The following is a 15,064-nucleotide window of genomic DNA, read 5'->3' on the forward strand; positions in this document are numbered from 1 at the left end:
TGTTTGAAATTCTAACTATAGCATTAGGTATATCTGTTTCTTTATGAGGTTTGCAAATATAGGTATGTATGTAAATATACTGAAGTGCCAAAAATTTATATTGTAGCATACATTAAGCGTTCAATATCTAAATGTTTGCCATTTCTAATCCTCTATCATATTGCTATAAATATGATAGAGGATTAGAAATGTAAATATATATATATATATATATATGTATACCTTTAACATAATTCCTCTATTTCCCACTGTAAAGTGGTCGTACATAATGGTAATCATACTTAATTTACCTAGAAATAGAAACTAGCAAGAGCTTTAGCATCATGCATTGCATTAGCAAATGTGTGGAGAAAGCTCATTATCCTTTTACAACACCTAAGGACTTCACCCCATAAGCTGATTAATAGAAACAATAGTAGTATATCTGGGTCTTAGCATAGAATCTGACCGTTAAAGGCATTCAATGCATTTTCCGGGATGCAATAGAAAATTATTCCAGATGATTGAATTCTCGTGATATTGATATTTCGTCGTACGTTTCATCGCTTCATTTCATACTTGAAGTGTTTGAAATGGCTCTAAAGAAGCTACGTGAGGAGTCACTTACAGTTTATTTTAGTACCACCAATAAACAGGTACAACCAGCCTAAGATACCAAACAACCGTATTCCATCGCATTTGTGCCTCGCAGATATCAGTATGCTATGGTGTAGTTTTGATTAAACTTTCTACACTTAAAAAGATTACCATGAAATTGACTCTTAGAATCCAATTTTACTGCCCTGAAATCGCATTGGGTGCCTTTAAAAGTGCTACTCATTATTAGTCAGCGCTTATCTCCAGATCAATCCAATATCCGTCTCGGAACACTGAGACATCGATGGTTTGCCTGAGCTCGTCCCTTATCCTATCGACATAAAAGCAAATGGTTGTAGGAATGTAGATCAAGGTAAAGCGAGAGTCAAGTTCAATGTTATGAGGAGTAGGGCAGTTGAGATCTATGAGGTTGCTGAAGTCAAGGTTTGCAGCCATTTGTGTGTAATGCGCGTCGATATTCGGCAGAAAGTCATCGGCGTACTTCCGGCCCTGGATATTTTGAATGAAGGTCCTGGGTAGTTGATCTGCAATGCAAAAAAAAACACGATATCGTATTACTTGCTGTTTTTTTAGAGTAACGCGGCATTTTGTCAGTGCTCAGTATCAATCTACTTGCTACTTACTCTTAGCGTAATATGAATAGCATATACGTTTCTGTATATCCACTATTAATGGCATCCAATACAATTTCAGAGCGGAAAAGTCTGTATTACATGTATGCTAACATTTACTGCCATTCTTAGCACATTTTCGCAATCATTTCATGTTTGAAGCTATTTAAATACCTCAGAAACTACATACGTGAGACGTTTTTAGTTATCACCTATAAATATGTAGAAATAGCCTACGATAAAACACAAGCAACCTTTTTCAATCTGCATTGCATTTTTGCCTGAACGACGTAATCAGTTGGCACTAGGCTAGGATTGAATCCACTTAAACTACAACAGACAAGAGACAGTTTTGCTGCCCTAAAATTGCTTTTCTGGGTTCAATATGTGGCTTCAACTCTTTCTAATTGCAATGTCGAAGATGAAACGGATTTCCAGTATGGAGATTCTTTATTCATATTGACACCAAAAGGCAAACTTTACAGCAAGGACGAGTATCCGTGAAGTGAAAGAGTTTGCGTACGTATATACAAAAATGACAAATTACAAGACACGCCCCATATGCATTGATGCATACCTGGCAAACCACGAGAAGGGTCGAAGTCCCGTATTTCCGGCAGCTGCAGGCCCGTGTTGGGGGCGGAGGCGTCCTGCAGGTACTGCAGGACCCAGCGGGGCGGGGCGATGACCAGGTTATCGGTGTCCTGCAAGTCACGGATACGGGATCCATCTTGTTCACGTAGCTCCTTCAGTGCGTCCCTAAACTGCTTTAGTTTAAGATTGTACCCAGTCAATCGTCTCAGTCTGGTTGACGAAAGCCAGCTATTCATACGCGAATAGTCGAATACTAAAAATTGAAGAAAATAAATTAAAAAAAGGTTCATTAAGGCTTACATGTACCGTCTCTATTGCTTACAATTTCTGTTCTGTTCATTAGTTGTCCTTGAAGTGATCTAACGTGTTTACTGTTTATAGGAGAACCAAATTATTCTACCACCATGGAGATTATTTGGGATAATACACTTTTGATTGCATTGAATTGATCATTGCATTTCCCGGATTAATTACTAAGAATACAAAACGAAATGTTCGTGGCAGTCAATGGCAACGCAGCGATACTGTAAAAGTAGAGTACCTGTATCGAGGTCTCGTGGTGTTATTACAGGGCACTCTGGAAAAAACAAACATGATATTCTCATGTTGGTAGAATGCATAATAATAATAATATAATTGAAAATGATATTGATTATCATAGGTATTACTTAAGGCTCATCCAAACACATTTTGTCGTTGAACGGTAATGAAATAATCGTTACATCAAAGGACAGAATGTCACACACAACTATTGAAAAAATATAACAGCACAAAGCACACAAATACAAAATATATAAAAAAACTCGTAAATTATATGTAACGTTCTAAATTTACAGTACGTTTATTTTCATTGTAAAATTAAGCCAGGAATTAAAAAAGGAGCTTTCAGTATATAATAAGGCTGAAAAAGACTGAGTGCAAGTTTGGATTGCAATGGTTTTATCAATAAGGTAAAGGACTTTGCAATAGCAATTACCATTACTTTTTTTAGCCTAGATGCTAGACGCTGGCGCTCATAAGCGATAGATTTTTTGTAGGGAAAAGCCCTAATGCCCGCTACAGTATTCTCCGCCCAAACTCCGGCTGCCCCAAACCCCTTAGAGCCAGGGTGCCAAATCGTCCCAATTTGTCCCAATGTTCAAACAATGATCATAAGTACTGCCTCGCATGCACAAGCGCTTTTCATCAAATCACCGACACAGCTCCTGCCGTCTCCCCAGTAACCACTATTGCACGCGCATGTGAACGATCCAGGCGTGTTCGTGCACGTTGCGTTACCGTCACAATCGTCTGTGCCCATCGCACACTCGTCAATATCTGAATAAAGAGCACATTATATGTTGAAATATAACTGTAGATCATACCATACATTTAAGGAATATATATATATATAGTATATCAAGAAAATCAGTTCACTCTAAGAATCCTGTCATTGACGTTGGCATTGAAGTATGTATTGTAGCTTTCTGTAACCTGCATGACGCTGCCGAAAATCTCCGATGTACAATAGGACCAACTATAATGGGATACATTCGTCTATATCTACAAGGATGCACAAAATGTGATGCTCTTGATTAAATGATCTCACCAACACAGCTCCTGCCGTCTCCCTGGTAGCCACTGTTGCACGCGCATGTGAACGATCCGGGCGTGTTCGTGCACGTTGCGTCACTGTCACAGTCATCTGTGCCCAGCGCACACTCGTCCATATCTGGAGAAAGAGCACATTATATGTTGAAATATAACTGTAGATCATACAACTGTCTTGTGTATGTACGGAAGCGCTTCTCGTCAAATGATAAGACTACTCACGCAGTGGCACAGCATGTAACGTCTTTGTGCATGGGAATTGTAATTCTCAAAATAACTGGCACCCAATATACATGTATCATCAACGGTCATACAACTGTCGCTGCTATTCCTCAAATGATTCTCACCGACACAGCTCCTGCCGTCTCCCTGGTAGCCACTATTGCACGCGCATGTGAACGTTCCGGGCGTGTTCGTGCACGTTGCGTCGCTATCACAGTCATCTGTGTCCTCCGCACACTCGTCAATATCTGCACGTAGAGAAAGGATACATTATACGTGTACCTCATATAAAGCTATTCATAATACTTGATATAGAATAAGACTACTCATGCAATGGCAGAGCATGTAACGTCTTTGTGCATGTGAATTGTAATTCTCAAAATAACTGGCACCCAATATACATGTATCATCAACGGTCATACAACTGTCGCTGCTATTCCTCAAATGATTCTCACCGACACAGCTCCTGCCGTCTCCGTGGTAGCCACTATTGCACGCGCATGTGAACGTTCCGGGCGTGTTCGTGCACGTTGCCTCACTGTCACAGTCGTCTGTACCCATCGCACACTCGTCAATATCTGGAGAAAGAGTACATTATATGTTGAAATATAACTGTAGATCATACACTACATATAAGGAATATATATAGGATGTCAAGGAAATCAGTTCATTCTTAGAATCCTGTTATCGACGCTAACATTGAAGTATGTATGGTAGCTTTCTGTAACCTGCATAACGCTGCCGAAAATCTCCGATGTACAATAGGACCAACTATAATGGGATACATTCGTCTATATCTGCAAGCATGCACAAAATGTGATGCTCTTGATTAAATGATTCTTACCAACGCAGCTCCTGCCGTCTCCCTGATAACCACTATTGCACGCGCATGTGAACGATCCCGGCGTGTTCGTGCACGTTGCGTTACCGTTACAATCGTCTGTGTTCACTGCACACTCGTCAATATCTGCATATAGAGAAAGGATGCATTATTTGTTGGAGCTCCTTCGGCAGCAAATCATCCCTCGCGGCGACATATTACTTGCGTCGCTCACAGAATAAAATAAAGCCGACGTCCAACAAGACTGCGAAGGAGGCTAACATTCTATGTGTACCTCATATAAAGCTATTCATAATACTTGATATAGAATAAGACTACTCATGCAATGGCAGAGCATGTAACGTCTTTGTGCATATCAATTGTAATTCTCAAAATAACTGGCACCCAATATACATGTATCATCAACAGTCATACAACTGTCTTGTATACAAGTACTCTCTGCTCTTGATTAAATGATTCTCACCGACACAGCTCCTGCCGTCTCCCTGGTAGCCACTATTGCACGCGCATGTGAACGATCCGGGCGTGTTCGTGCACGTTGCGTTACCGTCACAGTCGTCTGTGCCCAGCGCACACTCGTCAATATCTGGAGAAAGAGTACATTATATGTTGAAATATAACAGTAGATCATACACTACATATAAGGAATATATATAGGATGTCAAGGAAATCAGTTCATTCTTAGAATCCTGTTATCGACGCTAACATTGAAGTATGTATGGTAGCTTTCTGTAACCTGCATAACGCTGCCGAAAATCTCCGATGTACAATAGGACCAACTATAATGGGATACATTGGTCTATGTCTACAAGGATGCACAAAATGTGATGCTCTTGATTAAATGATTCTCACCAACGCAGCTCCTGCCGTCTCCCTGGTAACCACTGTTGCACGCGCATGTGAACGATCCGGGCGTGTTCGTGCACGTTGCGTCACTGTCACAGTCATCTGTGCCCAGCGCACACTCGTCCATATCTGGAGAAAGAGTACATTATATGTTGAAATATAACTGTAGATCATACACTACAATGCATTTAAGGAATATCGACAATATCAAGGAAATCAGTTCCCTCTTAGAATCCTGTTATCGGCGAAGTAGGTATGGTAGCTTTCTGTAACCTGCATAACGCTGCCGAAAATCTCGGATGTACTCGTACAATAGGACCAACTATAATGGGATACATTCGTCTATATCTGCAAGCATGCACAAAATGTAATGCTCTTGATCAAATGATTCTCACCGACACAGCTCCTGCCGTCTCCCTGGTAACCACTGTTGCACGCGCATGTGAACGATCCGGGCGTGTTCGTGCACGTTGCGTCACTGTCACAATTGTCTGAGCTCACTGCACACTCGTCAATATCTGCATATGGAGAAATGATGCATTATACGTGTACCTCATACGAAAGTACATTTTTAAATCATTCATACATTTTTGTAACACCATCAGAAAACACCATGTATAATAATACAACAATACATGAACATGCCTGTTTCACAGTGAACGCCTTCATAGCCAGCAAAACAGTCACAGGTGTAGCCGTTGACTCTGTCGATACAGGAGCCATTCTGACACGGATCGGAGAGGCACTCGTCTGTTTTTGCAACGGCATGGAACATTTTCAGTCAAAACGCTTATAAGCGTTATACAATGGTATATTCCAAAGCGAGATGCGCTTCATCGTTAGGTTCTATAGTCAAAAGCATAGAATAAAGTTTCAGATTTCTTCTAAATGAACACGTATTCGTCGAAGTATTGTTCTCAGACCCTTTCAGCATGAATAAGTTACAAAATACTCACTACAACGGTCCTCGACACACAGGCATTCCAAGACTCCATTCACGAGCACTAATTCGTGGCCGTCATCTTCACTGCAGGCCTCACAAGTAATGTTGCCCCCCATCTCGCAGACGCAGGTCTCACCCTCTCTTCCCCAGCGTTCTCCAAGCTGCAGGAGTTTAAATTATCGGTGCACATTAAGCACAGATCATCATTGGACTTTTAGGATGACCGGGTGTAAGCCGACAAGATATTGATAAGGTACACTTGTACTGTTAAAATGTAATACTCGGCGGAATGACATATATGTGGGTGTCTATTTTTTCAATCAAACATTAAAACATGTCGTTCAGACTATTTCTCATGAACATGGCTAAGATGACTAAGAGTCTGAACCTATGTTGTACAAGAAAGAATCGAGCCCGTTTACTGACCACGAAATAACGCCCTTCATCGCCGGTGCAGCCGCACTGCGATTCCAGAACGCACGTCTGCCCACTCAGCAGGAATCCCTCGTCGCATTCACATCCTTCTGTACAGTTACGGTCACACTTCTCGGAAGCGGTTGGGTTCAGGCAGGTGGCAGGACACAAACTGGCGCATGTGGAGAACGTGCTGTTTCCCCCACAGTTCAAAGCTGTTACAGATGAAAAAAAAAACAATGTCACTTTATCCGATGGTACAAACTTACATGTAGGCCAGATAATGGGTTCAAGGTTCAACTTAAATGCATAACAAGAAAATAGTTCCTAATTATTGTAAAGCGACAACAGACAACGTACGACAGCGATCTGGCGTCCGCCAAGAGAATCTAGCCCCGCCAGCTTGCACACAGGCTTCGGCGTAGGCTTCCAGGTTCTGACAAAGCCCCCTGGTGTCTCCTCCCAAGCCGCAGAGGTCGAAAACGCAGGTATCGAAGAAACGTTGTGGGTCCAGGCGGCCATGACAGGAGGCGAACGGGCCTGGGTCATCTGTAAGCACCCCGCACTCCGCCTCAGCAGCTGCTTTTAGGGCGTCGCTACAACCGTCAGGCGGGTCTGTTGGGGGATCGTCTGGACAACTGAAATTAAAACGAGATATACCTGAACAACGGCACGGAACCTATACCACAAAGCGTCGTTACTTGTGTAATGTTTTACATCGAGCTTGCTCACCAATATTGACAGTAGTACCTGAGATAGTTGATGGCATATTCGAGCCTCAAGATTTTAAACTAAACATCCACCACCATCTTTTGATATAACCATTCATCTGTCGTACCATTTACCCCAGTTCCTAAAAGTGGCTTTGCATTGAGCAAGACCGTTAAAGAATCGGGCATTATTATTGACATGCATCAGAACATATCGTCAGTTAATACATATTAGATATATAATGGTTAATACGTCTCATTATCGGTGAGCCAGCTGTTTCCGAAGATGTTGACATCTGCGACAATGGTCCCGTCGGGTGTCATGAAGTCGTCCCCCGAGAAACCGTTGAAGTTGCCGCACAGACCGCACATACTTCCACTGTAGTCATCTGGAACTGCCACCTGCAGAATAATTAGTGGTTATACATTACCTCCAGACGTGTTTTTTTGCACCAAAGTTACGCACTAAGACAATTATACAACACAGGAAAAACATAAGAAAATGAATTGTCTGAATCCTTAATGTAAGTCTAAATGCAAATCAGGATGGAAATACACAGAGACCGTTTGAAGTATGTGCTTGCCTGAACATGAGTAAAGCCATCGTAGGAGACGTACACGCCGTAGTTCACCAGCCACACGTAGACAAAAAGGCCACTCAGGTAGACCTGGATCTTATTAAGGGCTTTGCTGAAGGGCAGCGAGTGCAACTCACCGTCCACCTGGTGGTTTTAGTGAGAACACATTAATTTGCAGCTAGACAGGACAACTAACTGTGATATTAACATTGACTTCTAAGTTGGTGTATGTATGTATTGTAGAGTATTTCTTACAATAAAGTTCTATCTATAATCATGTGTCAAGCAAAGGAAGAGGACTGTAGGACTGAGGACTAGTCCGGCATTGTATTGGTTGCATTTTCGTTTGTGGGTATATCTGAATAAGTCATCAAAACAATACATTGTACGAATTGTTATGCAGCATCGTTGCTCAATCAATCAGACCTCTGTGTGCAATTGCAACGCTGCGAACGTCGTATAAGTGAACAGAATGACCGAAAAAAAACGTAACTCACCGTCACGAGTTTTCCCTGATGAAGTCCAACGGTCAGTCCGTACGCCTCCACGTACACGTCTCTGACAAAGGACAGGTGTGGGGCTGAGGTGATCGGTTGGTTCTGTGCCTCCACGATGAAGTCACAGCTGGTGCCTTGGTCCTTAGCTAAGGTGTACCTGCACGGGCCCTGGAAGTGATGCTCGTCCCCGTCGAACATGTGGTAGTGCGGGTCTCCCCATGCATAGCAGACGGTCGTTTCTGCCGTGGGAATATAAACCGCTGCTTATACATCGTGGTACCAAGGGTTGGATTTTGGGCAAAACTGTTGGAAGCCCAACAGGCCGCAATTGGCTGTTTTAAGGAGTTATAAGCTATCTATTTAAAGGCCTCCAATACTTAAGCCAGTGTCTCTGAATTCATTGCATTATTGCAATTCTAACTAACAGTGGTTTGCTGGCCATGTACAACTCCCTTTGTTGGCAAATGAGCTGAATTACCCTTGGAAAACATTCACCCGAAGCTTAAACATAGCAACAGAAAAGAAAGATCTGCCTCACCAGAGCATTTATATTCCACACAGTAGCATCCCCAGACGCCGGCCCTCAGCACCCATTTGAAGCCTGCAGCCTCATCGCAGGGTATATAAATGGGCATGATTGCCGTGACGGATTCACAAGCCATGACGTTCCCCTCTTCGCAGACACAGTCAAAACCGTTCTCCCGCCATTGTTCTCCGAGCTACATGGGTTATGCGCAAAATCATACGTGCTCGTTAAGGTACTGGATTAAATCAACTATTGTTTTTTGTTGAGGAGGTTCATCAGTAACGAATATGCTTCGATCAGTGACCAGTATTTAAAAGATGACAGCTAGTCTAACTGAAAGACTTAAAATTTGAAGAACTGGCAATCGTTAAGCCAGAATTGTCTTGACCTGGATCAGGTGAATATCTGTGACTCGAAATAATCTGACACGGTACAATACTTACATAACGAACATAATGGCATAAAAATTTTGCTACAATTGTGGTCGGACAATGGATAATTGTCCGACCAATGCACAATGAGTGAAATTGTACAGACCATGAAATAACGCCCGTAGTCGCTGATGCAGCCACACTGCTCCTCTAGAACACAATTTTGTCCACTAAGCAGATAGCCAGGATTGCACTCGCAGCCTTCTACACAGCTCTCGGTACATTGCTTTGGAGCGTTCGGGTTCGGGCAGGTGGCAGGGCAGGGAGTGGTGCATATAGAGTACGTGCTATCCGGTTGACAGTCTAGAGCTGTTAATGACAAAACAAAATAAAGGGAAGCAACATAAAATGTATTCAACGACTGCTAAACATAGCTTTATGTACTATCCTGCAATGCTGCATCACCAGAAAACCGACAAATACTCTGAAAATAAACGTCATTTATAAACAGAGACAAGAGTCATATACTCGTAGATTCTGTCACGTTTATGACCACATTTAGGCCAGAGTCTCTTACAATTTGAGGGATGTAGCTGCAAGTAGCTGAAAAGGTGGTTAAGAACTTGATTGTGGTTGTGTAGGACATAACTTGCAAATCTTGTATCGTACAAAATGAATATCATTTATTATGCATTTTACAAATTCTAAAAATATATACCAGGTTACGTACGACAGCGATCGTCCGTCCGCCAAGCAAATGGTGCCACACCAACTTCTCTGCACTCGTCAGCGTAGGTTTCCAGATTCTGACAAAGTGCAGTGGTGCTTATGCCCCACGCGCACATGTCGATGACGCAACTTTGGAAGAAAGGCTCAGGATCCTCGGTGTTGTGGCAGACAGCAAACGGGCCGTCCGTGTCTTTTAGTATCTGACACGCCGCTTCAGCAGCTGTCCGTATGTGTTCCTCGCAGTGGCCAGGAGGGGGATCTGGACAACTGAAGAAAACAGATTCCATTAATGTAACACTGCCTACATGCAGCGCTATTCAATGAACTCATACGTTTAAAATAGGAAGGGACAACTCGTGCATAAAGTTTGGCTCTATTCTATAAATGCCTCTTAAATTGCTCATCTGATCGGACTGTCATGTATGCAACCTTATTATACAATATACGTCTTCGTACATTTATATTTGCGTAGAAGGCTATTTTTATGCCTGTGCGTCTGTCTGTTCGTCTGTTTGTTTGTTTGTTTGTGAACAACATAACTCTAGAAGACATGCATGTATCGTAATGATATTTGGTATGTATGTAGTGTTAAAAGGATGAAACAGTATTTAGATTATTCCTAGCAACTTTCTAAGGAACTGCAGCAGAACTTCGAATTCCGGTTTTGATATCCTGTTCTGGGCACGAAAATAATGTACAGAAAATATCCCAATAGTTTTCATATTTAACATTAGACGTTCAGTCTTTGGACAACATTGTACAACTTTGTCTTTTGTTCAGGCGAAAACAGACCAAAAGAAACTTACCAAAAGAACATAATTATATGGCAGGCGTCAATAGTACAGAATCAGTTGTGAAAATAAATTGGATAGTCAGTCAGTATATAGTAGTTTATCTTTAAAAAAAAAAACCTACGTCACATTTCTCGTGTCGATGTACCAGCTGTTCGCGAAAGTTTTTCTGCTGTTGGTAATTTCGCCGTCGGGTAACATGAAGTCGTCGCTACGGACACCGTTGTTGTTGCCGCACAGACCACACATCTGTCCCATGTATTCGCTCGGAACTTTCACCTAAAATGGTATTGAAAGAACTGTACTTGAACATTTCCATCGAATTTGTTAAAGATACTTTGTCCAATTCAATTCCCATCCAATTTGTTAAAGACTCTGTTACCCTGTTATGCATGCACGTGGGAAAATATGTTTTGTAGTAATCAAAGTTACTTCAAATTCGATTCGTTGCTTCTCCGCCATGATACATACCCTGGTAGCTAGCGGAGTTCGGAGTTTTGACTACCAATTATATAACAACGTCAATGGCATCCAGAATCGCTTACCCTAATTTCATGCCGCCCGTTGTAATAGACGTCCACGTTGAATGCTCTCAGGCGAACCCGGACAAAAGACCCGGACAGCCTGACCTCTATCTTTCCATCTGCCAAGCTGAAGGGAAGCGAGTATCTCTCTGAATTCACCTTTTGATGAAAGAATAATATATATGCACGTTGTTGAAGATGTACAGCAATGTGCTAATCTTTAGAATTGAGACATGTTGAATTTCCACATATTAACCACGCATTTCCACCCGAAAAAAAGGCGAAGATTACTTACCTTGACCATCTTTCTTCGGTGAATTCCAACTACGAAGCCGTGTGCCTCTACGTATACGTCACGCACAGCGGAAAAACTTGGACTGTGAGGGATCTGTACGTTCTCTGTTGCCACGGTAAAGTCGCTGATGTTGCTACTTCTGTTACAGTGCTTGGCGAAGGTGAAATTGCACTCTCCCTGGAAGTCGTATCTGCGCCGGTCGAAAGTTGTGTAGTGCGGGTCGCCCCACGCACTGCAGGTTCTACGTCCTGTCAAGGGAATAAAACGATGTCAGAACCATGACTAAATGACTAAATGGCGACATATTAGAACTGACTTTCATTTTGCTACTTAAATACTTCTAAAAATACATTTGTACATTTGACCAATATTATTCAGGACCCATGACCGTGCTACGTCATACAGTATTATACTAACTGTCATAGATGTTACTAATAATAATATAATTTATGTACATGTATAACCAAAGTAAGGGTATAAGGTATCACAAACCGCTAGCTTGCGTCCCTGCCAGGAAACAGGCCCACAGGAGCAGCACGCCCACCACCCTCAGGTCGGGACGCATGCTGTTGACTTGGCGTCTGGCACTGAAGTACTTCTGTAACATTTATGCCAACAGGGTATTACAAGGGAAAACATCATCTTCTTTTCATATGATGTCTTGACGTTACTCCTCCCGCAAAGAAACCCGGTCCTGAGTCCAGAATCTTCATTTTGTCCAGCGAGACGGAGTGTTCTGGACAAAGTGAAAATTCTGGACTCAGAATCTGACATGTTCGACCCTCTGCTGCAATCACGTGTTTCCGACGCTACGTCCCGAAAGCTGGAGTACAAGGGTCAATTTTATGAAAGCTTACTCAGTGTTGGCCTGAACGTTTAGCCCTTTTTGTAATAATAGCAAAGATTCTGTTGGATCTGTAATTTCGCCTTAGACCGCCAGGGGACGTGCAGTTGAATCAGTACGATCAGTTTGACAGGTTTTTGATGAATTACACCCGTGTGACATCGGGGGCACATATCATTGAACAAGCACAAAGGAAAACCTTGCTTCAGGTAGGAACAGGTCTCGAATGTTTTTTTTTAAACTAGCTGTGAATAGTTTATGCATGTAAGTACTAGCTTTTTGACGCAGACGCTTTAGATGCCCAAGGTATGAAGATGTCCAAGGGTGACATGACAGTTTTCAGTCTGACACCAGAGCTTGAGGGCAACCAGGGTAAAACCGACCGACGTGTCAACTATTCCATCCCATTGTCTGGCAGGCAGAACATGAGCATTATTATGAACTTTGGTGACCGGTGCGCGCTGATACTGCCTTAGGAAAAACATCTGTATAATAAGATGCTATGAATCATCACAGGGTGAACACTAAAAGGCCGACATTTTCTTTGGAGCAAATTCAGCATGGCTTCACCACATTTTACGACATGGCAGGTAAAGAAGGAGAAAAACAAGGGAAAACAATTTGGGATTTTTAGTTGCATAATGCAAATTGTTGATTTTCAAGATAAAAAGAAGCGTTTATGCCCCGCATTCCAATGCTGGAGCAGGAAAGCTTGACTTACCTACCAAAACACTTGAATAAAGTTCGTACTGTCAATATGACATAGCTTTGTACATGTGTTAATTGAGTTAACCCAATCAAACCAAGACGAAGTTCTGAGTGATTAGAGTAAAGTTTGGAAAATGTCACCAGTGTAATTAATTCTTTAGATCACAAATGTGCCCCGAATGTAACGCCATGTAAATGCACAATTTGGTGCCGTGCTAGCCCGGGGAAAGAAAGAGCCAACGAGAACTCGTGTTTGATACATAAAGACCTTGAGTTGGTGTACGCGTCGTGCTAGCCCGAGGAATAGCCGAGGGGTATACAATATATACAGTATACAATGGTACATATAATTACATTGCGCTCTTAGCGAAAGACCTTGAGTTGGCAACAACTTTCGCGTCGTGCTACCCCGAGGAATAGATCCTTGGTTGGCGGCGGAGTTTGTGTCGTGATGACCTGAGGCTCATCGCGTTCGATAATGAGAAAGGCCATCACAGTGAGGAAAGGTGAACCAAGGACAAATAATCATTGGACGGAGGCGGTACATATAACCAATATCCTTCAAGTTAAACCGTCGGCTGAGGAAAAAGACTTGGTTGTGTAAAAATAGTCTCTTTATTCATACTGGAGTGTCGTGCTAGCACGAGACGTTTGAATTGTAGTTGATTCTTCAGATAAAAATGTGAACGATTGAGCATGTACAACAATCTGCTGGCAACAAAACTTTGTATTGCTGCATGCTCTGCATACCAGTGAACAACATGTTTTGAAAGGGAAGGAACCTCGACATTTATAGCGTCTTTATACACTTTCCTGGTGCATCTTAATTCTAAGTTAACATCTAAATGCTTTCCCCTGAGCATATCTTACACTATCAGAATGATACCATTTTCAGTTTTTCGCCGGGAATCATGTCTGATTTTGTGATTTGGGCTCTAAGACTTGTAAAAGATTCAATGTTCAGTGTCTTCACGACTTCTTATCTCGTTGGCATTGACCATGTGCCCAAATAAGTAAGATATACGCCCATGGTAACATTTTGGACATTTTTAAGACAATTGGAAAAAGACTAAGTAGTGGATGCGAGAAGCATACGTACTGCCTATCATCTGTTCAAACTCATATAAAGGAGATATGATCGAGAAAAATTTAAGGGATTTTTTTACGACCCACTCACATGTTAGGCCTATGTGTTCGTTTCACGAATAAATACGGTACAATATGGCAAAGTAACAAATTATAGATATGACCCACCAAACTTGATGTTTCAGAACGTTTTAGAGTTTAGATTGAGAACAGCAACAGTGTATAAATCATTTCGTTGTTGAATGACAACATTTAGGGTTTATTTACGCAATAAGTCAGGCAGCACCAAGAAGAGGGCAATAGAACAAAATTTGCTATAGAAAAATTTTCTCTTACATATATAAGTATAGGTGAAATTATTCAACTCACTTTTCTGTAGTGAACTTGAAGTCTTGAAAGTGAGTTGTCCCAATAGGCTTGACGTGAGAGTTGTCCAAAAATTCTTGACGGAGAGTCGTCAAAATAGTCTCGACGATGACCTGTCTTGGCACGCGTCTGGTCGGTTGTCCTGACCAAGACCAACTGCGCACGGGACTCACGCAGACAGGCCAGGTTATATCCTCACACTCCTGTGCAACCAGTGCGTCAGAAAGTACGCAGTTTAATTAATCATATTGTGACAGGTGACGTCATAACACCAATTATGACGACTATGCAGTGCACACACGCAAAGGGGGTGTATAACGTACATATATGTCTACAGCCAAAACATATTTGCATGTTATGTTGTATGTAAAGCTGTAATTT

The 15,064-nt window shown here is 42.0% G+C and overlaps 1 protein-coding gene and 1 long non-coding RNA gene across 2 annotated transcripts; both read right to left on the reverse strand.

The window, feature by feature from the left end:
- Positions 1–822: 822 nt before the first annotated feature.
- Positions 823–11,688, reverse strand: LOC109479308 (fibrillin-3-like). The gene is made up of 23 exons (XM_019781263.1): positions 11,680–11,688; positions 10,985–11,139; positions 10,071–10,336; positions 9,507–9,709; positions 9,045–9,162; positions 8,444–8,682; positions 8,001–8,090; positions 7,622–7,770; positions 7,019–7,296; positions 6,671–6,873; positions 6,258–6,405; positions 5,947–6,051; positions 5,697–5,819; positions 5,308–5,430; positions 4,919–5,041; positions 4,459–4,581; positions 4,070–4,192; positions 3,740–3,862; positions 3,391–3,513; positions 3,001–3,119; positions 1,786–1,912; positions 1,079–1,121; positions 823–907 (listed from the first exon to the last, which is right to left on the reverse strand). Exons 1-23 carry the CDS (start codon positions 11,686–11,688, stop codon positions 823–825), a joined length of 3,198 nt encoding a protein of 1,065 aa, XP_019636822.1.
- A 145-nt stretch (positions 11,689–11,833) lies between these two features.
- Positions 11,834–14,760, reverse strand: LOC109479377. Its single transcript, XR_002140783.1, has 3 exons — positions 14,687–14,760; positions 12,172–12,277; positions 11,834–11,927 (listed from the first exon to the last, which is right to left on the reverse strand). It is a non-coding gene; the product is annotated as an uncharacterized LOC109479377 (long non-coding RNA).
- Positions 14,761–15,064: the final 304 nt, after the last annotated feature.

This window comes from Branchiostoma belcheri, unplaced genomic scaffold, assembly GCF_001625305.1.
Source record: "Branchiostoma belcheri isolate BF01 breed outbred unplaced genomic scaffold, Haploidv18h27 scaffold48, whole genome shotgun sequence".
In the NCBI taxonomy this organism is placed as follows: domain Eukaryota; kingdom Metazoa; phylum Chordata; class Leptocardii; order Amphioxiformes; family Branchiostomatidae; genus Branchiostoma; species Branchiostoma belcheri.

What these genes read in the sequence shown, in the direction of transcription:
- LOC109479308 (XM_019781263.1), bottom strand. An exon ending in AGACGGCAGGAGCTGTGTCG is followed by an intron (nt 5,431 to 5,696) that starts GTGAGAATCATT and finishes CTCTTTCTCCAG; the next exon opens with ATATGGACGAGTGTGCGCTG. An exon ending in CCCTTCTCGTGGTTTGCCAG is followed by an intron (nt 1,122 to 1,785) that starts GTATGCATCAAT and finishes TTTGCATTGCAG; the next exon opens with ATCAACTACCCAGGACCTTC.